At 48.2% G+C, this 26,214-nt stretch overlaps 2 protein-coding genes and 4 non-coding genes across 10 annotated transcripts; 5 read left to right on the forward strand and 1 right to left on the reverse strand.

Moving 5' to 3' along the window:
• Positions 1–13,379: 13,379 nt before the first annotated feature.
• Positions 13,380–16,374, forward strand: RPS8 (ribosomal protein S8). Its single transcript, XM_041739208.1, has 6 exons — positions 13,380–13,445; positions 13,832–13,938; positions 14,386–14,485; positions 15,287–15,462; positions 15,695–15,824; positions 16,224–16,374. The coding sequence occupies exons 1-6, from the start codon at positions 13,442–13,444 to the stop codon at positions 16,331–16,333; spliced, it is 627 nt and encodes a 208-aa protein (XP_041595142.1). The 5' UTR covers positions 13,380–13,441; the 3' UTR covers positions 16,334–16,374.
• On the forward strand, positions 13,678–13,757 carry LOC121481696. Its single transcript, XR_005985366.1, has one exon. It is a non-coding gene; the product is annotated as a small nucleolar RNA SNORD55/SNORD39 (small nucleolar RNA).
• Positions 14,198–14,301, forward strand: LOC121481699. The gene has a single exon (XR_005985369.1). It is a non-coding gene; the product is annotated as a small nucleolar RNA SNORD46 (small nucleolar RNA).
• On the forward strand, positions 15,532–15,599 carry LOC121481698. Its single transcript, XR_005985368.1, has one exon. It is a non-coding gene; the product is annotated as a small nucleolar RNA SNORD38 (small nucleolar RNA).
• Positions 16,037–16,106, forward strand: LOC121481697. Its single transcript, XR_005985367.1, has one exon. It is a non-coding gene; the product is annotated as a small nucleolar RNA SNORD38 (small nucleolar RNA).
• A 3,567-nt stretch (positions 16,375–19,941) lies between the features above and the next one.
• Positions 19,942–24,253, reverse strand: BEST4 (bestrophin 4). Of its 5 annotated transcripts, XM_041737886.1 has the most exons (10): positions 24,228–24,253; positions 23,635–23,916; positions 23,455–23,549; positions 22,683–22,916; positions 22,384–22,538; positions 21,846–21,923; positions 21,360–21,557; positions 21,158–21,238; positions 20,914–21,068; positions 19,942–20,741 (listed from the first exon to the last, which is right to left on the reverse strand). In XM_041737886.1, exons 2-10 carry the CDS (start codon positions 23,784–23,786, stop codon positions 20,468–20,470), a joined length of 1,422 nt encoding a protein of 473 aa, XP_041593820.1. In that variant the 5' UTR covers positions 23,787–23,916; positions 24,228–24,253; the 3' UTR covers positions 19,942–20,467. The 5 variants fall into 5 exon arrangements, with proteins under 5 accessions (XP_041593820.1, XP_041593819.1, XP_041593821.1 ...); XM_041737885.1 differs by having other exon boundaries at positions 22,384–22,916; XM_041737887.1 differs by lacking the exon at positions 24,228–24,253 and having other exon boundaries at positions 22,384–22,916; positions 23,629–23,768.
• Between the last annotated feature and the right edge of the window lie 1,961 nt (positions 24,254–26,214).

A 26,214-nucleotide genomic window follows, 5' to 3' on the forward strand; every position in this document is an offset into this window, starting at 1 on the left:
CCTTGGTTCATGCACTATGTCTTGTAATTTTATTTTTATTTTTTTAAATTTTATTTATTTATGATAGTCACACAGAGAGAGAGAGAGAGGCAGAGACATAGGCAGAGGGAGAAGCAGGCTCCATGCACCAGGAGCCCGATGTGGGATTCGATCCCGGGTCTCTAGGATCGCGCCCTAGGCCAAAGGCAGGCGCCAAACTGCTGCGCCACCCAGGGATCCCCTGTCTTGTAATTTAAAAAAAAAAAAGTCTTTGGGATCTCTTCCTTCCCTGGTGTTTTATGTGTTTACACATTGTGTCTAGCAATAAAGAGGAAAAAAATCCGTCTGTTGAGTGGTGTATAGGAAGGTCTTAAACTTAGAAGTTTGCCAGGTGGACTAAGAAACCAAGCATAGAGGATGGACAGTTTGGGAGCTGGAGGATTCCAGATTGTCATGGAACATTAGTTATCTGAATAGTAATATGCTACTGAAACCTGTCACACAACCAAATGTGTGTTCTAGAAAGGCCTCCGGAAGATCGGTGAGGCTCATGGGGGCATATGGGCTACTGCAGAAACTCTAGAGAGGAGTTGGGTTGAACAGACTAGGCCCTGGCTCTCCCAGCCTCAGTTACTTCATTTGTAAAACAGGCACAGTCTGCCTCATTAATGAGTGGAAGGTGCCATTCAGTAACCAACTATGGCACCTGGGTTCAGAAATTCAGCTGAAAAATTTTTTTCAGCTGAATCAAGTTCACAAAGCTGGCACTAGCTCTGAGGCCTTAAAAGTTTTCAGGTACTTAACATTCTCCCCCCCCCCCCCCTTGCCGTATCTGTGAAATGCCACCAAAACCCACCTCACAGAATTGGAGAGATTACTTGAAGACCTTACCAGACCTTCTCACCTGGAATACTATGTGCATCACAAACAGGACCAGCCAGAGACATCCTTACGAGGCATCCCTTGCTTCGAGCCCTTTAATAGCATCCCTTCACACAACAGATAAATTCAGAATGTCCTACTGTGGCCTAGTCAGCTCCTTGCTCTATTGGTCCAGTTGGAATGCAGTTTGGGCAGAACAGTTTGGAGGTTAAAAGCCCAGCTTCTGAAGCCACACAACATCATTCTGTGACTGCAGAACTTTATGTGGGTTTAACATCTCTGCTGTGACATGGGATAATACTGGCATAGAGGTGTTAGGAAGATTGAGTTGACATACACAAAGTAGTAAGTACAATGTCTCACATTTAATAAATGCTATGTAAGCACTAGCTATTTATGCACACAAGGACAAAGATTGTTCAATACTGTAGCCACAATGTCTAGAACATATGGTAAGCATACAACATATATTTTTGGACGAGTAAACACTGTCTCCTACTGCTCACTGTTACCTAGCTACACTGGCCTTTATTTCTTGAATATGCCAGAAGTTTTTATTTTTAAAAAAGGTTTTTTTTTTTTTAAAAATCTATTTATTCAGAGAGAGAGGCAGAGACACAGGTAGAGGGAGAAGCGGGCTCCATGTAGGGAGCCCGATGTGGGACTCGATCCCGGGTCTCCAGGATCACGCTGGGTCTCCAGGACACTAAACCACTGTGCCACTGGGGCTGCCCAAAAAGGTTTTATTTATTTACTCATGAGGGACACAGAGAGGCAGAGGGAGAAGCAGGCTCCATGCAGGAAGCCCGATGCAGGACTGGATCCCGGGACTCCAGGATCACGCTCTGGGCCAAAGGCAGGCGCTAAACTGCTGAGCCACCCAAGGGTCCCCCCTTGTTTATTTTTAAGTAACAGCTTTATTGAGATATAATTCACATACTATAAGATTCACCCTTTTAAAATTCACAGGAAGGGCACCTGGGTGGCTCAGTGGGTTAAGCTTCTGCCTTTGACTCAGGTTATGATCCAGAGTCCTGGGATTGAGCCCCGCATCAGATTCCCTGCTCAGCACAGAGTCTGCTGCTCACTTTCCCTCTGCCTCTCCCCCTGCTCATTCTCTCAAAAAAAATCTTTTAAAAAATAAAATTCATATACTATAAATTCAGTGGTTTTAATATATTCATTTAATTGGGCAACCTCAGGGCGCCTGGGTGGCTCAGTCGGTTCAGCATCTGCCTTCAGCTCAGGTCATGACCCCAGGGTCCTGTGATGGAGCTCTGCATCGGACTCCCTGCTTCAGCAGGGGTCTGCTTCTCCCTCTCCCTCTGCCCTTCTCCTCTGCTCATGCTCTCACTCTCAGATTATTTTTTAAAAAGTTAATTGGGCAGCCATCACCACTAATTTAGAACATTTTCACCCAAAATGAAAACCAAGTACCTGTTAGCAGGTACTCCCCACTCAACTCTTCCCCCAGCCTCAGGCAACCACTAATCTACTTTCTCTATGGACTTGCGATTCTGGGTATTTTAAGTAAATGGAATAATACTGGGGTGCCTGGGTGGTTCAGTAGGCTAAGTGTCTGCCTTGGGCTCAAGACATGTTATCAGGGTCCTGAGTTCAAGCCCCATATTGGGTGTAGAGATTACTTGGAAAAATTAAAAGAAGATTTGTCCATGTTGGTCCAGTGCTTCATTCCCTTTTATGGCCAAATATCCCATTCTGGGTACCACATTTTGTGTATCCGTGAGCTGGTGGACATTTAAGTTGCTTTTTGGTATCAGGAATAATGCTCCTCTGAACGTTTGTGTACAAGTTTCTGTCTGGGCCTGGGTTTTCAGTTTTCTTGGGTATATTCAGTCCTTTGCCCATTTTTTTTTAATTATTTTATTTTATTTATTTATGATAGTCACAGAGAGAGAGAGAGTCCCCTCTCATGAGTAATTAAAAAAAAAATCTTTATAAAAAAAAATGGGCAGGGATCCCTGGGTGGCGCAGCGGTTTGGCGCCTGCCTTTGGCCCAGGGCGCGATCCTGGAGACCCGGGATCGAATCCCACGTCGGGCTCCCGGTGCATGGAGCCTGCTTCTCCCTCTGCCTGTGTCTCTGCCTCTCTCTCTCTCTCTCTCTCTCTCTCTCTCTCTCATAAATAAACGAAAATTAAAAAACAAAAACAAAAAAAAATTACTCGAGAGACACGGGGGAGGGTTGCGGGGGGAAGCAGGCTCCATGCAGGGAGCTTGATGCAGGACTCGATCCCAGGTCTCCAGGATCATGCCCTGGGCTGAAGGCGGCGCTAACCACTGGGCCACCTGGGCTGCCCAAGAGTTCTTTATATATTCTGGATATTACACTCTTATCATGTATGATTTGCAAATACTTGCCCTCATTCTGTGAGTTACCTTCACTTTCTTGCTAATGTCCGGGAAAGCACAGAAGTTTTCCATTTTGATGAAGTCTAACTTATCTTTTTTCTTTTGCTCCTTGTGCTTCTGGTGTCATATCTAACTTTCCATTGCTGAATCCAAGCCTGTGAAGATTTGTTTTCTTATAAGAGTATTATGGTTTTAGCTCTTATAATTAAGTCATTGATCCAATTTGAGTTAATTTTTGTAAATGGTGTAAGGGGTCTGAATTCACTTTTTGGCATGTGGCTATCCAGTTTTAATAGCACTGTTTGTTTAAATGACTGTTGTTTTCCCATTGAATTGACATGGCACCCTTGTTGAAAATCAGTTGACCATATAGATGTATGGAGTGATTTCTGAACTTTTTTTCTTTTTGATACATTATTCAAATACCTGTCTGATCACAGATGATCCAAGAACACTCAAATAATAAACCAAATATAAATAGATGTTAAAGATTGATCTTCAAACATTATCCCAATAGTGCCTTGCTTGTTTATTACCTCACCGACATAAAAATCACATCCACACCTTGGTGGCCACCAAGCCATTCAGCAGAGCTTCCTTAACTATGAGCTGTTTGAAGGACCCAGTTTGACCATTCTTGACTATTTTTTTCAAGCTCTAAATAGCTGTAGGGATCTCACTGGGGGTTGGAAGAACCAGCTGAACCTTGGCATAGTGCCAAAATGTGGCCAATTGGGTCATTAAGGCTTAGAGTAAGTCACTGTAGTTTTATTTTTTTAATTTATTTATTCATGAGAGACAGAGAGAGAGAGAGAGGCAGGCTCCAGCAGGGAGCCCGATGTGAGACTTGATTCCAGGTCTCCAGGATCACACCCTGGGCTGAAGGCGGCGCTAAACCACTGAGCCACCCAGGCTGCCCCGTCACTGTAGTTTTCAATTGCACCAGAACCTTCTCTCCAAGGTTGCAGACAAAACTGGGCCATGGTTCCAGGATAGAAAGTTGATTTCTGGACTTTAAATGCTATTCCATTTGTTTGTATGTCTGTCCTTATGCCGATACTAGACTGTTTGATTACTATATTTTATTTTATTTTTAAGATTTTATTTATTTATTCATAGAGATGCAGAGAGAGAGAGAAGCAGATGGAGAAGCAGGCTCCATGCAGAGAGCCTGATGTGGGACTCAATCCAGAGTCTCCAGGATCATGCCCTGGGCTGCAGGCAGCGCTAAACTGCTGTGCCACCGGGGCTGCCCCTGATTGCTATAGTTTATAATAAGTTTTGAACTCAGGAGGTGTAAGTCCTCCAACTATGTTCTTTTTCAATATTGTTTTGGTTGTTCAGGGCCTCTTACAATTCCATGTGACTTTTAGGATCAGCTTTTCCATTTCTGCAAAAAAGGATAATGGGATTGCACTGACTCTATAGATTGCTTTGGGAAGTATTGCCATCTTAACAACACATACAAGGATCCATGTACACAGAATGTCTTTCCATTTATTTAGGTCTTTAATTTCTTTCAACAATGTTTTGTAGTTTTCAGTGTACAAGTCTTTCACCTCAGTTAAATATATTTTCTAGATATTTTTTTGGATGCAATTCCTTTTCAGATTGTTCATTGCTAGTGTATAGACACACAACCCGGTTTTTGTGTGTTGATCTTGTACCTTGCAACTTTGCTGAATTTGTTTACTAACTGTAATATTTTTATATGTGGATCCTTTGGGACTTTATATGGGATCATGTCATCTGTGAATATAGTTTGACTTCTTCCTTTCCAATTGGGATGTCTTGTATTTCTTGCCTATTGCCTTGGATAGGACATCCAAGACAATTTTGAATAAAAGAGTGGACATCCTTGTCTTGTTCCTGATCATTAAGTATGATCAGTAAGTGGCTCAGTTGGTTGGGTATCTGCCTTAGGCTCAGGTCATGATCCCAGGAACCTGGGATTGAGCCTGGCATCAGGCTCCCGGCTCATTTGAGAGCGTGCTTTTCCCTCTCTACACCTCCTACCCTTGTGCTCGCTTTCTTTAGTGTGTTCTCTCTCTCTCTCTCTCTCTCTCTCGCTCTCAAATAAAATCTTTAAAAAGTATGATTTTAGCTACAAGTTCAAAAAAATTTTTTTAAATTTTATTTATTCATGAGAGAGAGAGAGAGAGAGGCAGAGACACAGGCAGAGGGAGAAGTGGCTCCATGCAGGGAGCCCGACATGGGACTCGATCTGGGGTCTCCAGGATCATGCCCTGGGCCAAAGGCAGATGCTTAACCACTGAGCCACCCAGGCATCCTAGCTATGTTTTTTGTAGATAATCTTTATCAAAATGGAGGAAGTTCAATTTTTTTAAAGATTTATTTATTTATTTATTTATTTATTTATTTATTTATTCATGATAGAGAGAGAGAGGCAGAGACACAGGCAGAGGGAGAAGCAGGCCCCATGCCAGGAGCCCGATGTGGGACTCAACCCTAGGACTCCAGGATCATGTCCTGGGCCGAAGGCAGGCGCCAAACCGCTGAGCCACCCAGGGATCCCCAAGGAAGTTCAATTTTGTTTCTAGTTTAAGTGCTTTTATCATGAAAGGTTATTGGATTTTGTCAAATGCTTTTTCTGTATTTTGAAGTGATCATATGTTTTTTCTCATGCCATTAACAAGGTGTATTATGTTAATTGATTTTCAGATGTTTAACCAATGTTGCAAACCTGGGATAAATCCCACTTGCCCATGGTGTATAACCTTCACTTTTTGCTTGTGCAGCTCCAAGATCAGCTGTATCTTACAAATAGCCAATATTAGGGTCTTCTCAGGTCTTCTGGGTATGTACTCAGCCCTGAATATGCATGTGGCCTTTAAATTCCCAGGAATATGTGGGAGTTTCCCCAATCCCCACATTCCCCTGCTTTTCCTTTTCAGTTTGTTTATTGATTTTGGGGGTCTTTGGTCAGCCTCTTTTTAGCCCCAGCTGGTAATGGCACCTCAGCAGCTGTGTTGCCTCTGATTGATTGATTTTTGTTTTTTTGTTTTCTTGTTTTTTTGTTTTTCACAAACACCCTTAGGGATAGGGCTGTTTCCAGAGTGAACTATGAGTGAGGTCAAATAAAGACAAGCACTAAGAATGGAGCTTTTCAGCAAGCTGCCAGACAGGTCCCATGGTGATGATTCTTTAGTGATGGGGCTTTGGGGAGCTCGAGACCCATCTTCCCCCTCCGATTGCTGGTTAGGCTGCTGTTTTTCACAGCTAACGTAGTTGAAAGGCTACTGGTTTTCAAAGCCTCCATGGAACTAGGGGAAGAAGATGGGATTAGGGCAAATTAAAAAGCAACAAAGATCACTATTCCGAGAGTCAGCTGCTATTTTTTTTAAATTTTATCCATTTATCATGAGAGACACACAGAGAGGCAGAGACATAGGCAGAGGGAGAAGCAGGCTCATGCAGGACTTGATCCCAGGACCCCGGGATCATGATCTGAGTCAAAGGCAGATTAGATGCTCAACCACTGAGCCATCCAAGTGCCCCTCAGCTGCTATTCTTGAGTAAGTGCTCCTTGGATTGTTGCAAACCTTAGTTAATTTCAGAGTTCCGGAAAAGCTGATTTTGACAATTTGGATCAGTGTTCTTGTTGCTTTTATGGAGGAGTGGTTTTCTGAAGGTCCTTATCCCACCATTTCCAAAGTGCCGACCCTTCTCAGGGATTTTTACACTTGACATCCTTTCTGCATGGAACCATCTTTGCTCTTCAAAAGGTTCTATCTGGGGAGTTGTCTGGTTGGCCCGGTCAGTAGAGCAGGTGACTCTTGATCTCAGGATCATGAGTTCAAGCCCCACATTGAGTACTGGGCCTACTTAGAGTACAAATTAAAACCATACGGGGGGTGGGGGATCCCTGTATGGCTCAGTGGTTTAGTGCCTGCCTTTGGCCCAGGGCGTAATCCTGGAGTCCCGGGATCGAGTCCCACATCGGGCTCCCTACGTGGAGCTTGCTTCTCCCTCTGCTTGTGTCTGTTTCTCTCTCTATGTATCTCCCATGAATAAATAAATAAAATCTTAAAAAAAAAAGAAATAACAGTATTTAAAAAATAATAATAAAATAAGATAAAACCATACAGGGGATCCCTGGGTGGCTCAGCGGTTTGGCACCTGCCTTTGGCCCAGGGCGCGATCCTGGAGTCCCCCGCGTCGGGCTCCTGGCATGAAGCCTGCTCCTCCCTCTGCCTGTGTCTCTGCCTCTCTCTCTCTCTCTCTCTCTATGTCTATCGTGAATAAATAAATAAAATCTTAAAAAAAAAAACATACAGTTTCTTTTTCTTTCAGGTTTCAGTTTACTGCAGATCTCTGCCACCCTAGAGAGGGCATCTCACACCATCTTACCTCATTTGCCCCTTTACCTCATGATAGCATATTATTTCCTTCACAGCATTTATTAACGATCTATTTATAATGTCTTCTCTTATAATGTCTTATGCTTCAGGTAAGTCTTTCATTATAAAGATTTTCCAAAGTCTAATACCAGTTATTTTTAATTTCTAATGTTATTAGTCTGCAAGAGTTACATGACTTTATCTAGGTATCAGGGTCAAGAGGTTGGATTGATCCCAGGTTTAAGGACTTACTGGGTGAGGAAGTGGTGAAAGGTAAAAGTGGAAAGAGATAAAGACACACATGTGTAGGCATCCAAAATATGACAGGAGTAGTAGTAATGAGAAAGTTACCATGACTCAAGATCTAAAATCTAGGCACAGGTTGGTGAGAACCAAAATTTATAGGTAACTACAGTAAAAGAGGAGTAATGAGTGTTACTGTCTTTTTTATTATTATTATTCATGAGAGACACAGAGAGAGAGAGAGAATGAGAGAGACAGGCAGAGGGAGAAGCATGCAGAGAGCCTGACATGGGACTCGATCCCGGGTCTCCAGGATCACGCCCTGGGCACCGCTAAACTGCTGAGCCACCTGGGCTGCCCTGAGTGTTACTGTTTTATAGCATAAGATTCAAAATCTACGGTTTTTAGGATAGAGTAAGAATGGTCCAAAATTGGCCAACACTTGTCTCCCATCCAGAGGAGTGTAGTCGTCCCCCACTTGAGAAGACCGACAAGGAAGAAAACCGTGAGAGAACCAGATTTCTGTTAGAAGGCTATTATGAAGGCAAAGGAAACATTTCCAGAAGAGGTTGAAGAGACAGAGGATTTTTCACATAGGACATGATGAGATTTTAGGAAATAGAGAATGGTGAGATATCAGTTTTATTTTTATTTTTTTGTTTTTTAAAATATTTTATTTATCCATGAGAGAGAGAGAAGCAGAGACATAGGCAGAGGGAGAAGCCGGCTCCCCGCATCACGCCCTGAGGTAAAGTCAGATGCTCAACCACTGAGCCACCCAGGCGTCCCAAGAGAGATCTATTTTAAAAAGATATTGTAGTAACCTATGTCAGGATTAGAATGTGGGTGATGGATTCAATTTGGGAGATTTTTTTTTTTTAATTTTATTTATTTATGATAGGCACACAGTGAGAGAGAGAGAAGCAGAGACATAGGCAGAGGGAGAAGCAGGCTCCATGCACCGGGAGCCCGACGTGGGATTCGATCCCGGGTCTCCAGGATCGCGCCCCGGGCCAAAGGCAGGCGCCAAACCGCTGCGCCACCCAGGGATCCCTGGGAGATTTTTTTTTAAGGTGACTAATGAAAATAAGGACAAAGGCATAGTATGATTAATGCCAATGGTCTCAAAGCAAATGGAGTTGTTGCCAGGGTAAGGTGTTGGAGGGGAGCAGGAGAAAAAAAAAAAAATCTCTCCAGGATGACACAGAATTAGAGCTCCTATTTGACTTCTGCTAAAGCCAGAGTAGAAGCATGGTGTGGGACATGGAGAACTGTCATAGTCTGATTTCAAGAGCTACAGAGATGCCTCTAGAATATTGCCCCCAAGAGATGCATATGCATTTATAATTATTCTGCTACCGAAGTACATGACTGAAGAACCATGCTCATGTGATGCAAACTGGCTGACAGGGTGGAGCCCTAAGTTAGATGCATAAAGGACCAAAACCATGGTGCATGGGGATGGGAATTATCAGTTCCGTTCTCTTCCAGGCTTCACACTCTGCTTTCCAATTACTTGCAATACAAAGAATAGCCACCTATATGCTCCACAGGCAATTCAAGCTCATCCTAAGACTGAACTTTCTAGAAACCTGCCTGTGTTCTCTATTAATTGGAATCACTCCCACTATTCACATGGTTACTTTTCTCTCATCTCCCTAATCCAGTCTACCTAATTCCATCACCTACCAAGTGCCCCTGGAAATCAACTCCTTTTTATGTCCAATACAATTGCCTTTTACTTTTCTTGTGCCAAAGAGCTGGAGGTGGAAAGATGATTAAGATTCTTGCACCAGGGACGCCTGGGTGGCTCAGCGGTTTGACGCCTGCCTTCAGCACAGGGCGTGATCCTGGAGTACCAGGATCGGGTCCCACATCGGGCTCCCTGCATAGAACCCGATGCTTCTCCCTCTGCCTACGTCTCTGCCTCTCTCTCTTTGTGTCCTCATGAATAAATAAGTAAATAAAATATTTTTAAAAAAAGGTCTTTGCACTGTACTCAAAGATCTCACAATCTACTGGGGAAACATATTGAATAAAATGTGGTAAGTAGAACAAGAATTTGTTCAAATATTTGAGTGCCACTCAAGTATTTATGCTAGGCATTATTCTAAGTGTTAGAAACACAGTAGTTAAGCAACATAGTTTTTTTTTAATGTCATTTATTCGTGAGAGACACAGAAGCAGAGACATAGGCAGAGGGAGAAGCAGGCTCTCCGCGGGGAGCCTGATACAGGGCTGGATCCTAGGACCCCAGGATCACGACCTGAGCCTAAGGCATATGCTCAACCACTGAGCCATCCAGGTGCCCCAACAACACAGTTTCTACTCTCATGTTTATTATATTTTAGTGGGGAAGGCAGATAATGAATATGTAAAAACATTGTTAGTATTAAGTGAGTAAAGAAAGAGAAGTGTTGCTACTTTAGAGAAGTTTTTTTGGTTTAAGTAAACTCTACCCACAATATGGAGCTTGAACTCACAACCTGGAGGTCAAGAGTCAAATGCTCCACAGACTAAGCAGGCCAGGCACCCCAAGTGTTGCCACTTTAGAAAGCAGGCTCAGGAGATCCCTGGGTGGTGCAGCGGCTTAGTGCCTTCCTTCAGCTCAGGGCATGATCCTGGAGACCTGGGATCGAGTTCCAACATCGGGCTCCCTGCATGGAGCCTGCTTCTCCTTCTGCCTGTGTCTCTGCCTCTCTCTCTCTCTCTCTCTCTCTCTCTCTGTGTATGTGTGTTTCTCGTGAATAAATAAAACCTTAAAAAAAAAAAAAAAAAGCAGGCTCAGAAAAGTCCTCCCAGTGTGTGTATGTATGTAGAGGTGAGATTTTGAGCAGAAACTTGAAATGAGAGAAGAAGCCACGCTAAGACTTAAGAGCGTTTTCTCTCAACTCACAAGGGCCTGAGGCAAGAACAGCAAGGTCACAGTGCCAGGAGTTGAGTGAGGGAGATAGTAGGAGATAAGAAGTCAAATTGATAAAGCCAATGAGATAAGCAGAGGTCAGATATTCCTGGGCCATAACAAGGAATTGAGATTTTATTCTGAATGTGGTAGGAAACCAGTGGAAGGTTGAAGATACAGGAGAAAGGATGATGTTGAGAGATTCCCTTCAAAGGGATGGGATAGGATTTGGAGCCAATTGTAAAAAGGCTTATTCTTCTTTCAATACTGCTGCATGATTCCCTCCAGCCACCAGCCTAATCGTCTCCTCCCCTTTATTATTTTTTTTTCTAATTTAAGTAATCTCTTCACCCAACGTGGGACTTGAATTTACAACCCGAAGATCAAGAGCTGCATCTTCTGTTGACTGAGCCAGCCAGGCGCCCCTGTTTTTTTTTTTTTTTTTTTTTTTTTTTTTTTTAAGTTTAAGTAATCTGGCAGCCCCGGTGGCTCAGCAGTGGCTCAGCAGTTTAACACCGCCTTCAGCCCAGGGTGTGATCCTGGAGACCCGGGATCGAGTCCCACATCAGGCTCCCTCCATGGAGCCTGCTTCTCCCTCTGCCTGTCTCTGCCTCTCTCTGTGACTCTCATGAATAAATAAAATCTTAAAAAAATAAAATAGTGTAATCTCTGCACTCAACGTGGGACTCAAATTCATGATCTCCCAAATCAAGAGCCACCACCTTCTTCAACTGAGCCAGCTGGGCACTCTTCTCTCCTTGTTTTTAAAGTCATACTTCTTAATTTTTTAAATTTTTTTATTTATGATAGTCACAGAGAGAGAGAGAGAGAAAGAGGCAGAGACACAGGCAGAGGGAGAAGCAGGCTCCATGCACCGGTAGCCCGACGTGGGATTCGATCCCGGGTCTCCAGGATCGCGCCCTGGGCCAAAGGCAGGCGCCAAACCGCTGCGCCACCCAGGGATCCCTAAAGTCATACTTCTTGAAAGAATTGCTTACATATGCTGTATTTTTTTTCTTTTTTTTTTTTTTAAGATTTTATTTATTCATGAGAGACAGAGGGAGAGAGGCAGAGACACAGGCAGAGGGAGAAGCAGGCTCCATGCAGGGAGCCCGATGTGGGACTCAATACCGGGTCTCCAGGATCACACCCTGGGTGGAAGGCGGTGCTAAACCGCTGAGCCACCCGGGCTGCCCCACATATACTATATCTTTTCTAAAAAACTTCCCTTTCTGGGGGTACCTGGTGGCTCAGTCAGGTAAGGAAGCATCTGCCTTCCTCACAAGTCATGATCTCAGGGTCCTGGGATCCAGCCCCACATCCAGCTCTCCGCTCAGTGGCCTTTGCTTCTCCCTTTCTGACACCACCACTCCTGCGCTATCATAAATCTTTTAAAAAGATAAAACTTCCCATTCGATTTTAAGTTTTTGCCCAGTCCCCTTAAGTTTTGCCACTCCCCTTGCCAATATTACCAAAGACTTTTGAGTTACTAAATCCAAGAATCACTTTTTAGTCCTCATTTTAACTAGCCTTCACAGGAGCATTAGACCATGACCTCATTGTGTGCTGGCTTTCTTCCTGTCACTCAATTCCTCTGACAGTTTTCCTCTACCTGGCCTTAAATGTTCACATTCCTCAAGCCTTGGACCTAGAACAGAAGTTCTGGTCCACAACACCCTATGCTGATTGGGCCCATGCGTCAAGAATACTTGTTAAGTTGTTAAATGTTTGGAAAAAATCAAAAGCATAACATTTCATGAGAGGTGAATCCCATTATCGCAAGTTTTTTTTTTTTTTTCTCCAGGATCGCAAGTTTTATTGGAACACAGCCACACACATTTACTATTGCCCAGGGATGCTCCCACGCTGCAGCAGCAAAGCTGAGTGGTCGCGACGGGCGCCATATCCCGCAAAGCCTATTTACTTGGTACGTTTTACAAGAAAAGTTTGCTTTATGCTCTCTCGCGGGTTCCATTCATCCGAGTGACCTTAATCATCACCGTTTGTACACTACCGATTCCCAAAGTAGCATCTCCTGTGCAAGACCTTCTATAAGGAAGCCAGACATGCACGCCCAGCGGCCTGTCATTCGAAGGGATCGAGTGAGGAATCTGGGATCCTTGACACACCTCCCTTTCCCTAACCGCCCCCCCACCATCTATCACCAAAGCCTTCAAAACAAAGTCCAAGTCCAGCACTCGTTTCCACCCCTACTGCCTCCCACCCTGGCCCACAGCAGCCGCGCCCGGCTCCGAAACGAGTCTTTTCAAAATGTAAACAGAGGGCAGCCCGGGTGGCTCAGTGGTTGAACGTCTGCCTTCGGCCCAGGGCGATCCTGGAGTCCCGGATCGAGTCCCGCGTCGGGCTCCCAGCGTGGAGCCTGCTTCTCCCTCTGCCTGTGTCTCTGCCTCTCTCTCTCTCTGTGTCTCTCATGAATAAATAAATAAAATCTTTTAAAATAAATAAATAAACTCTTTTTAAAAATGCAAATCGAGCAGGTCGCCCCGCGCTGGCCTCGGGCGCAGCCGCTCGCCGACCCCTCCGGAGCTCCCACGCCCCCCTAGCGGTCGCAGAAGCGACGTCGCGCTCTGACTCCGGCTCCGGACCGCGGCGCCCGGAAACCACGTAAGGGGGCGGGGCAGCGTTTTACAAACCGGCCCGTGAGCCTTTGCGTTTTCTCTTTCGCAGCCAGCGCCGAGAGCGATGGGTGAGTGTGACTGCGTCGGGGCCGGGGTAGGGGGTGAAGCTCCATCCGGCGCCATCCTGCCTCGCAGCCGCGTCGGGAGGGCGGGCATCTCGGCCCCCGGCACCGAGCAGCCACGCGGAGGCTGCTGTGCTCGGTTCTGGCCTCCTAGGCCCGCGCCGGGGGCTTGCGGGGCTTTGGTGCCGCGGGCGCCGTCAACATGGCTGCCGCAGGAAGGAGCCCGGGCTGGGCCGCGCGTGGATGATGACACCTTGGTAATGCGGAAAACTCCCGAGTGCGCAGTGGGGGAGCCAACCTTGGAGAGCTGAGCGTGCGGCGCGCCCGGTGCGGGGGTCTCTGGGGCTCGCGGGGCGCCGGCTAAAGCTCCCGCCTCCTGCTCCCACACGCAGGCATCTCTCGGGACAACTGGCACAAGCGCCGCAAGACCGGGGGCAAGAGGAAGCCCTACCACAAGAAGCGGAAGTATGAGCTGGGACGCCCCGCGGCCAACACTAAGGTGCGTGCGGGGCCCTCGCCTTCCGCGCGGTGCTTGAGGCTTCCCGGGGCTCGTGATTCGTCTGGGGGGCCGGGCGGCCTCCTCACCTTGACGTGTGGTTAAGACCCAAGAGGTTGCGCGGAGACCCATGCTGATATTAGGACTTCAAGGGCGCCTGGAGGGCGTGGGCCCCTTGAGGGATAGTCAGAAACCCGGTATTTTTCTTTTGCATAGAGACTTCATTTTCAGGGTTTGGAAGCAGGGTTTTCCTCTTGGAGGTAACCGGAGTGATGAGAAAGAATCCTTAGGTGTGGTTGGGGCCGTCTTGGCCACCTGTGTGCCACATGCCAGTGCTAGGACTTGTCATAGTTACACTGACTGTGTTGCCTCCACGGGGTCTAGGGTTCCCCTGCCCCTTCTTGTCTTAATCTCCTGGATAACCTAGTTCCTGTCTCTGTGTTTTTCCAGATTGGCCCCCGCCGCATACACACAGTACGAGTCCGGGGAGGCAATAAGAAGTACCGAGCCTTGAGGCTAGACGTGGGGAACTTCTCCTGGGGCTCGGAGTGTGAGTGAGGCCCTCCAGGAGTGGGTGGGAACCCGACGCCTAAAACTTCTAAGATTCGGTCATTGCTTTTATTTTTTTATTTTATTTTATTTATTTTTATTTATTTATTTATTTTTTTTTTTTAGTTTTATTTATTTATGATAGTCACAGAGAGAGAGAGAGAGGCAGAGACACAGGCAGAGGGATAAGCAGGCTCCATGCACCGGGAGCCCGACGTGGGATTCGATCCCGGGTCTCCAGGATCGCGCCCTGGGCCAAAGGCAGGCGCCAAACCGCTGCGCCACCCAGGGATCCCGGGTCGTTGCTTTTAACAGGAGGTTCATGGCTTCCACCAAGATACTGAAGTTTGTTTGAAAGCTCTTCAGGTTGTGGTAGCTGGAGAATTCTCTCCTTCCTGGGTTTTTTTTTTTTTTTTTTTTTTTATGATAGTCACAGAGAGAGAGAGAGGCAGAGACACAGGCAGAGGGAGAAGCAGGTTCCATGCACTGGGAGCCCGACGTGGGATTCGATCCCAGGTCTCCAGGATCGCGCCCTGGGCCAAAGGCAGGCGCCAAACTGCTGCGCCACCCAGGGATCCCCCTGTTTTGTCTCTTAACTCCTGTAGCCTCAGGGATTGGGACTGAGCCTAGAGACACTGTGTGGTTCCCAGTCCTCTCTGGAAAGGTGGCTTTGTGGAAGATGAGCTAACACCCCGTGGTAGGGTAACGGCTTATTCCCTTGCTTCTCCTTAGGCACCTTGAGGGGAGAGGTGACAAGGCCAGTTGGCTCTGTGACTTGATTCTAAATTTCCTCCATGAGCAGGTTGTACACGCAAAACCAGGATTATCGATGTTGTCTATAATGCATCCAACAATGAACTGGTCCGCACCAAGACCCTGGTGAAGAACTGTATCGTGCTCATTGACAGCACACCGTACCGACAGTGGTACGAGTCCCACTATGCACTGCCCCTGGGACGCAAGAAGGGGGCCAAGCTGGTGCGTGTTCTCGGGGAGCCACCTTCCCTGTGGGGGTGGGGGGAAGGAAGGTCAGCCTCATTCCAGCCTTCTTATGATGAAAACTGTCCAGTTCTGCTACTGAAAGGAAAGAGATGAAAGCCTTTAGTGCTGAGGAAGGTGGCAGGGATCGGGATGTATAGGGTATTGAGGATACTTTCCTGAGCCAGGGCCTCGGGAGCCCCAACTAACCTACCTTATCTCCTTTATTCAGACGCCTGAAGAGGAAGAGATTTTAAATAAAAAACGATCAAAGAAAATCCAGAAGAAGTATGATGAAAGGAAAAAGAATGCCAAAATCAGCAGTCTTCTGGAGGAGCAGTTCCAACAGGGCAAGCTTCTTGGTGAGACGGCTCTTGCAGTGGGGGGAGGAATCACAGTACTGTCTGCATTTCGTTCTTGCTTCTTGTTCTTCCAACTGCCAGCTGTGTGGTAGAGGCTTGCTAGGAGAGTTGAATGATAGCGGCGTATAAGCACGACTCAACATGTCATCCCATTGGCATGAAGCTGAAATGGGAAATAGTGGGCAGGAGAAGTCTGTGGGCTGAGGGGGCCGTCTCGGTGATGAAAACTTTGTCCAGTTCTGCTACTGACTTTAAAGTGACGATAAAGTATATCTGAGGAGACACTGGGCTTCAAGCCTGCCCCCGGGAGAACTGAACAAACATGGACTTTTAAGGAGACAGCTGGTTTGGGTAAGGCCCCATTGTCCTTTTGCTAATGAATGCATATGTTTCTTGCAGCATGCATCGCTTCGAGACCAGGCCAGTGCGGCAGGGCAGATGGCTATGTGCTAGAGGGCAAGGAGCTGGAGTTCTATCTGAGGAAAATCAAAGCCCGGAAAGGCAAATAAATCTTCTGTCTTCGGTCATGTAATAAAGGTGTTTATTGTTCTGTCCTGTGTTCACATATGAATGTTCAATTGCTCTGCATGCTTTCCCTGTAGGGTCAGTCCTAGATGTGGGCTGTGCCTTTATAAAGCTGGGGGAACATTTCTCAGCACAGAAGATAGTGTTCAGTGGGAGCAGGGATGTGATGTTCAGGCCAAGCAGAGGCTGTATGAAGGACATAGCCCAGCACTGGGTCCCCATGTTACTGGGGTTGTGACTGGAACTTGAAGCCATGCTGCCTCTAAAAACGTGACTCAGGGGTGCCTGGGTGGCTCAATTGGTTAAGCATCTGCCTTTGACTTAGGTCATTATCCCAGGGTCCTGGGATCCAGTCCCAAATTAGTCTCCCTGCTCAAGTGGGGAGTCCATTTGTTCTCTCTCTCAAGTGAATGAATAAAATCTTTTAAAATAAGTAAAAATTTGGCTCTTAGAGATCCTGTACCCTTTTCCTATGTGAACCTTTGTTTTCAGGTTTTAGCTTGATGTTTCTAGCGTCAAGTTCATGATGGCCTAGATAATCTTGAAGTTGTGTTCCTTTTCTGCATTGAGAGCAAGTTGTACATGTTGGGGACTATCCTGTCAGCTTTTGAATGTCTTTCTAAAGTAAATTTTCTCTTGAACCCTAATCGCTTCCACCCTCACTCTACTCAAGTGTGTAAGATAACCAGTGATTTTTGCATTGCTAAATACTTAAGGGTCTACTGTGTCTGCAGCTTGGCTACATTGTTTGCTGTCAGTTTTTTGTTTTTTTAAGATTATTTTTCGTGAGAGACAGGCAGAAGGAGAAGCAGGCTCCTGCGGGGAACCCACCTAAGATCCAATCCCAGGACCTGGGATCATGACTTGAGCCAAAGGCAGATGGTTAACCACTGAGCCACCCAGGTGTCCTGTGTGCTACCTTTTTCTCACTAACCCAAACCTATTTAATACCTGCACTTGGGTATCATTATTGAACTCTCAAAAGTGAGCATGTTAAAAACGTGACTTTTCCTCAGCTTTCCCTTTTTTAAATAGGTTCTCAGTTATTTGATTATAGCAAGTTATTGCCTTTATATAGCCGCTTAAATCAAAATCTTGGTCATTTTGACCTTAATACACCCAATGTCACCAAATCTCATTGGTTCAACCTTTAACACACACCACCTCTACCTCCTGATCACTCTTGCAAGTAGCATTCAGTGCTTCTGTTCTTCCCAACACAGTCCTAGCAATAGTGATCAATAGGGGTTTTTTGGTGAGCTTTTGGGTTTGGTTTTTTTTTTTCTTTTAAGATTCCATTTATTTATTCGCGAGAGACCCAGGCAGAGGGAGGAGTAGGCTCCACGCAGGGACCCCATGCAGAACTCCATCCCAGGTCTCCAGGATCAAGCTGTGGACTGAAGGCGGTGCTAAATCTCTGACACCAGGGCTGCCCCTGGTTGTTTTTTTTTTTTATTCATGAGAGGGAGACAGAGACATAGAGGGAGAAGCAAGCTCCCTGCAGGGAGCCCAATGCAGGACTTGACCCCAGAACTCCGGGATCACGACCTGAGCCCAAACCAGACCCTCAGCCACTGAGCCACCGAGGCATTCCTGATCAATAGGTTTTTGATGGGACAGCGTCCCATCTCAGAAGTCTTTCCAAATTACAGAACTCAGTGTGACCTGGTCTTTTTTTTTTTTTTTTTTTTGACCTGGTCCTTTTTTAATAGTGCTGATCATCCTGGCCTTACTGAGGTGCTAGTCCTTCTGTTGAGAACATTTTCCTTCACATACCATGTGGCATACACGAGGTCTTAGACCCTAGTGAGTTCTACTCTGATAATTCTAAGTTACACCCCCTTCTGTGCTGTTAACTTGGTCATAAATTTTACTCATTTTGTCTTTTTTGTCCTATTAGAAAGGAATTCCAGGAGATGAGTATGTTTCCTACTGTGTCTAGTACTTAGAAGTGCATGGCAATAAACCAAGCACTCAGATCTGCTGAGTTAATTTTAAAAACTTAACATTTTATTCAGGTTAAAGTTGAAAGTACAAGCATAACTTAAGAGCCAAAAAAAGTGAAAATTCCAATTGGTTCATTAGCTTGACTAAATTATAGACTTGTGTGATTAGACAATAGAGAAAGATGGAGATGACCCTCACCATACCCCCTTTTGAGTACAAAAACTTGATACAAAAAAGGCAACCCAACCTAAAACCTTACTATTGGCTCTGGGAGCCCTCCCCTCACCTCTCTTCCATCTCGTGGTTATATCTTTATTACCATAATTTTAGCTATTTACTGAGGTATGGGTCGAGAATAACAGCCATACAAGATGCTGCTTTTATTTCCTAATTTGAGCTGTATGAATCTGCCTCCCCTTCATTTCTACCTCTATAAATAGAACCAGTGTGTTTAGTCTTGGATCCATCCACACCATTCCTGAAGCCTTCAGCTGACCATTCTTGCCCCAAACCAAGGCTAACTTCTATCAACCCCGTGAAAAATGTCAAATGTCTTCCACATAAAGGGCTGTCTTGGGTGCTATTGTCTCAAGACTTGGAGACCTATGCTTAGGCCTCCTGTAACCCATGGTCATCCAGCAAGAAAGTAGCAAAGCTAGTGTTATCCTCTAGCCAGTCGACGATGTTTGAGGCTGTACTCAACCTACACTACACCCTTGTTTCTTCCGAGTTCTGTCATTTGTCATCCTTTGACCTTGAGATTGAGTTTTGGCATTCAATTTTTTTTTAAGATTTAATTTATTCATGAGACACAAAGAGACAGAGGGAAAAGCAGGCTTGTTGTGGGGAGCCAAATAATGGGATTGGATCCCAGGACCCCAGGATCCTGAACTGAGCCAAAGGCAGATGCTCCACTGCTGAACCACCCAGGCGCCCCTCACCAATTCTTGAGTGGAAGCAGAACTAACGGAGCTGGAGCTCAGTTCAGGCAACTCCAACCTAGTGCTCTGTGAGGCTGCTTTCCTTCAGCACTGTAGGCCCAACAGAGGTGGACCCCCCAGCTTTCACCCCTGAGATCATCCTTTCTCCTGTTGGGCTGGTGGGAGCAGAGAAGGGTGCAGCACTCTGAAGTCCAAATTCCCAAGGCTCAGGCTGGCTGGTGTACAACTGCCTTCACGTCTGAGTTGGATCAGCCTCCAGGACAGATTCCCATGCCCTTACTATATTCTCTTTATCCCACTTCACAGCATGCCAACTTGGTCTAAAACAATTGTAATTGCACAAGTAATGATTATTTTCTCATTGTAAACAAAAAGTTGAATATTACAGGTAAAGCAAAAGTCCCCTAGCACACGGTGATTCCCTCTTCAGAGTAAGATAATCAGGATGGGGTATATACTAACTTTTTAATATTTATTTATTTATGATAGACATAGAGAAAGAGAGGCAGAGACCAGGAGGAGGGAGAAGCAGGCTCCATGCCGGGAGCCCGATGCGGGACTCTATTCCAGGATCGCGCCCTGGGCCAAAGGCAGGTGCTAAACCGCTGAGCCACCCAGGGATCCAGGGATTCCCACTTTTTTTTTTTTTTTTTTTTTTTTAAGATCTTATTCATTCATAGAGACAGAGGGAGAGAGGGGCAGAGACACAGGCAGAGGAGAAGCAGGCTCCATACAGGGAGCCCGACGTGGGACTCAATCCCGGGTCTCCAGGATCACACCCCGGGCTGCAGGCGGCACCAAACTGCTGCGCCACCAGGGCTGCCCCTAACTTCTTTTATATAGGACTCAAAGTGCCTGGACCAGCAGCAGCACCATCACCTGGGAACTTCCTACCTCCCTCCCAGATCTAATGAATCAGACACTGAGTGGACCCTGTGAACAGGCCCTTCAGTGCTGCTGATGCTCCCTCAGGTCTGAGAACAGGCCCAGCTCCCTAGTGCCCAGGAAATTAACTGCATCTGGGTTCTGGCCCACGTGTCCTAGCATCAGTTTCCTACCTTCTCCCGCCGAAACGGACAGATTCCCAGCCCTGGTGCTGGCCCCGCCCTCTTCCTCTTTCAAAGTCTGTCCCTAAATTCTCGGGCTCAGGACGCACAGTTAAGTGCTCTGACTGCCCTGGAGGGCAGCGGTGGCCGGGAGGGGAGGGGCGGCAGGCAGGATGGCCTCCGCTCAGGGCTCCCTGGCCGCCTCCTCTGACCCCACCGACGCCTCCTCGATGCGGTCCGCAGCCTCGAGGTCGCCGCTCTCCTCCGCTCGGAAGCGCAGCAGATGAGGGGTCCGGGGGGCTCCTCGCGCGCGGCCGAAGGTCCTGAGGCTGATGGCAGGGGAGGGTGCCCCTGCGGCCAGCAAGCGGCCGAGCAACGGGGTCTGCGCGGCGGGCAGCGGCCGAGCGGACCCCGGGGACGCCTCCACCTGCATGCTCTGCTCGGGGTCGTCGCTCACGCTGCAAGGGGGAGGGCGGGCTGAGCGAACCTGGGCGCGGCCACCCCGGGGCTGGCTCTCCCGAGGGTTGCAGGAGTAGTGGCGACCGGGTCACTGGCACTCCAGAGGGGTGGTGAGGACCTGGGGCCCGCTTGCCGGGTCAACTCCTGTCTCCACCCGCGCGGGCCACTCACCGAAGGTTGAAGGTGGAGCCCAGGAAGGAAGGCCGCAGAGCCTCGGCCGCCGTGGCCACCGTGTAGGGCGGCTGCGCAGAGTCATCATCCCAGTACAGGTCCTTCTCAGCGGGAGGCAGGTTCTGATACATGTCATCCACGGATAACAGAGACACCTGGGGCAGGCAGCAAGTCACAAGGATCCCCCTGCCCTCTCCACACCCAGGTGGAGAGCGCAAGGAGCTGCCCCCAGGCCCCTGCACACCTGCAGGTTGCGGTCTATGAGCTTGTTGGTCTCAAAATCGTCATCATCCTCACCAAAGGGATTGATAATCTGTTCAGCCACCTGCAGGTTGTAAGGCAGTGTTTCCTGGGCTTGGAGCCCCATTCTCTATCCCCAAAGTTGAGGTGGGCCCTGGGCCCACATCTCTACAGAACAAGCTGGTATGACCACCCTATGTGCCCACCTTGAGCCAGCCAGCATAGAAGAAGAACTGCAGCAGAGTGGTGAGAGGCACATACATGTCCAGGTCCCCCAGGGTGGATGCTGCCTCCTGGCCTGGCTCTAAAGGCTCCCGAGGTTTGGCTGGCCCTGCCTCTGGCTCCACAAACTGGCGGCCAACCAGGGAAAGGCCAAAGAAGGAGTATACGGCTATGGTCACCACCTGGAGGAGGAAGCCCGGCTGAGTAAAAGCGAGAAAAGCCTGCCCCGACCCTGGGGCCAGGGAGGGAATCTGACAAGGAAGTAAAACGTGTAGCAAGGTGTGGCAGCATCAGAGGGGATGGGGTCGTTTCAGTGGGGGCCCAGGGATGCTTTGAGGATGAGCCCGTGGTTGTTCAGTGTCTCGCTGGACTGAACTGCCACAGGGCAGGTACCATCTCTAATCCTCAGTGTCACACACAGCACAGGACATGCACTAGGCCCTGGGATGCGGGAGGTGAGAGGCAGTTACTTGGGTGTAGACGAGAGGGATGCTGATCCAGTCGTAGTGGAACAGCATGCTGCACTTGGCCCGGTACTTGTTCAGCTCCTGGTGGAAAAGCAGGAAGAGGATGTCAGTGGAGGTGCAGAAGGAGGAATGGGGAAGAACAGGGGAGCCCAGCATGAACTATGCCTAGAGGCCCATTTTGCTATCAGAGGTCTTATGCAAGGGTGCCCGTGATGGGAAGCAGTTTAACAAAGTAGGTGTAAGCACAGACTGTGGAACCAGCATGTCTCAGTTAGCTCCACTAACTAGCTGTGGCGTTAGCTCCACTAACTAGCCGTATGACTTGGGCAAGTTTCTTTTCCACTCTGTGCCTGTTTGCTCACCTGTGAAAGAGGGATGGTAATAACGTGCCAAGGGCTGTGGTGAGGGCTAAATGAGTTAATACATGCACAGTGCTTCCAACAGTGCAAGAATGGTACCATCTAACTACTAATTACTAAAATTATTATTCCAGTTTGCAAAGCTACAGGGGACAGACAGGCCTGGTCCCGAGCAGACTCACTTCCAGGAGCAGACAGAGAGCAATGTCGTCACGGATTCGCCCATCCCTCCGGGCCTGGGCCGCCAGGTTAGTAAACCAGACGCAGGGGATCCAGTACTTATTGAAATCGGATTTTAGGCTCTCAAACTTTTTCCTCTCTTCCTGGGACATGAAACCTGAGGAGATAAAGTGAGTGCGGCGCAGACACCTCTCCTGCCCCCCAGGACTTGCCCCCTGAGGGTCAGAACCCCCCTCCCAGGAGGCCCACGCGCCCCCGGGTTCTCCAGCGGGGCTCAAGCCCCGAGGGCACCTGTCCACACCTGCGTCCACCACATGCTCCATGGTGGGGAAGCGCTTGAGCACGCGGGTGCTCACTGAGCGCAGCACCAGCACGGACGCCAGGTTGGCATAGCGAATGAGGGTGCGGCGCAGCAGGCGGCCACGCTGGTCTACACCATGCACGCTGGCCGAGATGACGCACATCAGCTGGTCTGGCAGCGGGATGCTTGTATACTGGGCCCACCAGCGGTTCACCACCAGGGTCACGTAGAAACCTGATCACCCGCCATGGAAGGGGAGATGGAAGGCCTTGCCCTGTAGGAGTCAGCACGCCCTGTCCCCCAGACAGAGAACCAAGGCAGGGAGAAGGATGCATTTGGCCCCAGTGCCCTGCCTCGCTGTCAGGGGGAGCGTCTCTTCCTAAACTGTCTTCCTTGCTAAGCCGGGCCTGGAGGATGGAGGAATGCAAACCTCCTCTGGCAGAGAAGTGGTCAAGTAATGGTTAGCTCTGAGCCCTGCTTCCCACAAGGTGGGAAGGGAGTGTCACCTCTCTCCAGCTCCTCTCCAGTACCCAGAGTGGGGTTTTGAGGCCAGCAGGTGTCTTGTCCCTTTGTGGAGTGAGGGTCTAGCAAGTGATAGGCAAGGTCCAGCCCTCTGGAAATCCAGGATGCAACTCGTATGCCTGCTGAGCCTACTTTGATTGATCTCTAGGCTGTGCTGCTGGGGTAATTCTGTGCCTCAGACCTATCAGCTCAACCCAAAAGTCAGAGAAGATGGTAAGAAGGATGCCAGGAGAACAGGAGGGAGCCTTACCCAGTACAAAGGATAAGGGGATGAGATCTGCAGAACGATTGCAGTATCGGGCCACCTGAGCATACACATGCCTCTGCTCCTGGGTCAGCAGCAGCCTGGGGAAGGTCAGTCGTGAGCCTGGGTGAGAGGGAAGTGGACAGCCTAGGCTCCCCCAGGCCAGCCTTGGGACCTCACCCTCACCGGTAGGTGATGCTGAGCAGAGCATACAGGGCCGTGAAGAGGAGGAACTCTTTGTAGAGGAGCTTGTAGATGCTTCCCCTCCACCTGAGAAGCAAGCCAGAGAAGCCTCCGAAGCGAGCCTCTGCTACTTTGAGGGTATATGAAACCGTCATGGTGCTGGGGGCCTGGGAAGGAGGTCACACGAACTGCCCTCAGAGCTGTCCCTCTTTCCTGCAAACCTTCTCCTTAGCTTGCCTTCTTATCACCAAGCAGCCTCCCTTCAACTCTGGTCACACACAAACCCTGTGTTAGTAGACAGGGAGGAAGAAGCTTCAGCACACATGAAGCACACCCCCATCCCCTCCAGAACTCAGCGGTACAGGGGTCGAGCCAGGATGGGATGGGCCTGGGAAAGCTGAGATCTATAACCTCTCGTGCAAGAGGCTTCTCCAAGATCCGGTTCCACTTGCAGAGCCAGAAGTAACCAGATCATGAACTTCTGAGGACAGAAGATCCAACTCTAGCCCAAACCCACAACTACCCCCTGGAGTCTTGCTTACAGCTGGTCTCCCAAGGCCCAGGGTACTGACACCTCCCACTCCACACCTGCCTACCTGCTCTGGGCAGCAGCCCGTGTTGAGGAAGGAGAACTGGGCTAGCCCACACACCACACGCACTTAAATATCTGTTGGGCCCATAAAGCTTAGCTGGATGGAGGTTATCATTGATGGATGGAGGCTATCAGCCAGCTCAGCTTCCCCTGGCCCTGGGAACTAGATGTATCTCCCTACCCCTGTGGGGCTGGGCTGGCCTTTGGGTGGCATAAGTGCTATCTGCACTGACCCTACCGCTCGCACCAATGATACCCTGTCCTTGAAACCAGGATGACAGGGATTACTGTCCCACGCTCCAGGTGAGAAGACAGACGCATGATGATAAATTGTTATAATCATAACAGCTACTGATCACAGAGCACTGACTGACAGGCACCGGGCCAAAGGCACTGGTATATCAGCGTCTCCTGGAGTCCTCCTCTCAACTCGGTGGGGCAGGGATCAGCCCCGTTTACAGATGAGGCTCCAAGAGGTAAATGATTTGTTCAAGGTCGACAGCTGAGACACACTGGAGGTAGGATTCAATGCCAGAGGTGATGGACTTGGTTGGGCTTGAAAATAAAATGGCCAGTTATTTTACCAGCAAAATAGGTTTATTCAAAAATAGAGGAATGACAATTCAGGATACGCAAGCTATAGCAAACCATAGGCAAGTCCAGGAACAAAGGACAGGAATGTTATTATATAGAGAAAAAGGAGGAAGTTGAGAGGGGCTATTTGAGCAAAAGTCCACTGGAGGTTGGATGTTTTCTTATTGGCTGAGTTGTGGCAACGTCTCATTGACTGGACTTTTGCTCTACAAAGAAAAAGTCTTTTTCCCTCTTGCAGGGGTGGTAAAGTAGGTCCTTTCCAGTTGGAAAATGCAAGGTATGCTTCTTCCTGTTGGGGTCTGCAATTGATGCATTGATAGGTAGGGTGTGAGAACTCCCCTCCTTCTGGCCTTCAACTCTATTTTTTTTTTTTAAAGATTTTCTTTATTTATTAATGAGAGACACACAGAGAGGCAGAGACACAGGCAGAGGGAGAAGCAGACCCCATGCAGGGAGCCCGACTTGGGACTTGATCCTAGGACTCCAGGATCATGCCCTGGGCTAAAGGCAGGCACTAAACCGGTGAGCCACCCAAGCATCCCTCCAAACTCTTTTTTTTTTTTTTTTCCAGATTTTATTTATTCATGAGAGACACAGAGGAGGAGTGGGCAGAAACAGAACCAGGCTCCATACAGGGAACCCAACATAGGACTCGATCCTGGGTCTCCAGGATCGCCCTGGCCTGAAGACGGCACTAAACCACTGAGCCACCTGGGCTGCCTCCAAACTCTATTTTAAATGAGGTTTCCTTTATTCAGTTTTACAACTCCAAAGGCTGGAAGGGGCCCAGTGGGCAGAAACAAGGGCTTGAGCCCGGGGACCAGGGGCCTGTGCACTGGCCACATTAGCAGGCTTCTGGTACAGGCTCTGAGGAGCTTGTCTTGACCACTCCCCACCCCTATTCCACAGGGCTGACAGGGCCACGGGTCTGGGACTCAAGCCTAGGGATGCAGCACTCCCGCAGCCCTGTGTCCAGCATCTTGACTCCTAAGGGTATTTAGCATCCTGGGTGGCCATTTCTACTCCTAGGCCTCAATTTCTTCCTGTGTCAAACAGAGGAAATAATATTTGAGGCACCAGCTCAATTAGCCACCCAGTGCTGAGATCATCCACAAAAACCCAGGAGGGCTGGTCCCACTTCTGACCTGTCTTGGGAAGCTCCTTCCCCTGTACTGTGAGCTCATTCTCACCCACAGGCGTTTTCCTAGAGAGGAAGCAGGGAGAGGGGGTTAGGAGCACAAGCTTGGGAGTCAGACAAACCTAGATTTCAATTCTAGCTCTCTGGAGCCTTACATAAGTTACCTCATCTCTCTGAATCTCAGTTTCCTCCTCTACAAAACAAGATCAATAGCACCTTTCACCAGAGCAATTAGGGTTATTCAGTGAAACAAGGTCCA

The sequence above is a fragment of the Vulpes lagopus genome, chromosome 23 (genome assembly GCF_018345385.1).
Source record: "Vulpes lagopus strain Blue_001 chromosome 23, ASM1834538v1, whole genome shotgun sequence".
Classification (NCBI taxonomy): Eukaryota; Metazoa; Chordata; class Mammalia; order Carnivora; family Canidae; genus Vulpes; species Vulpes lagopus.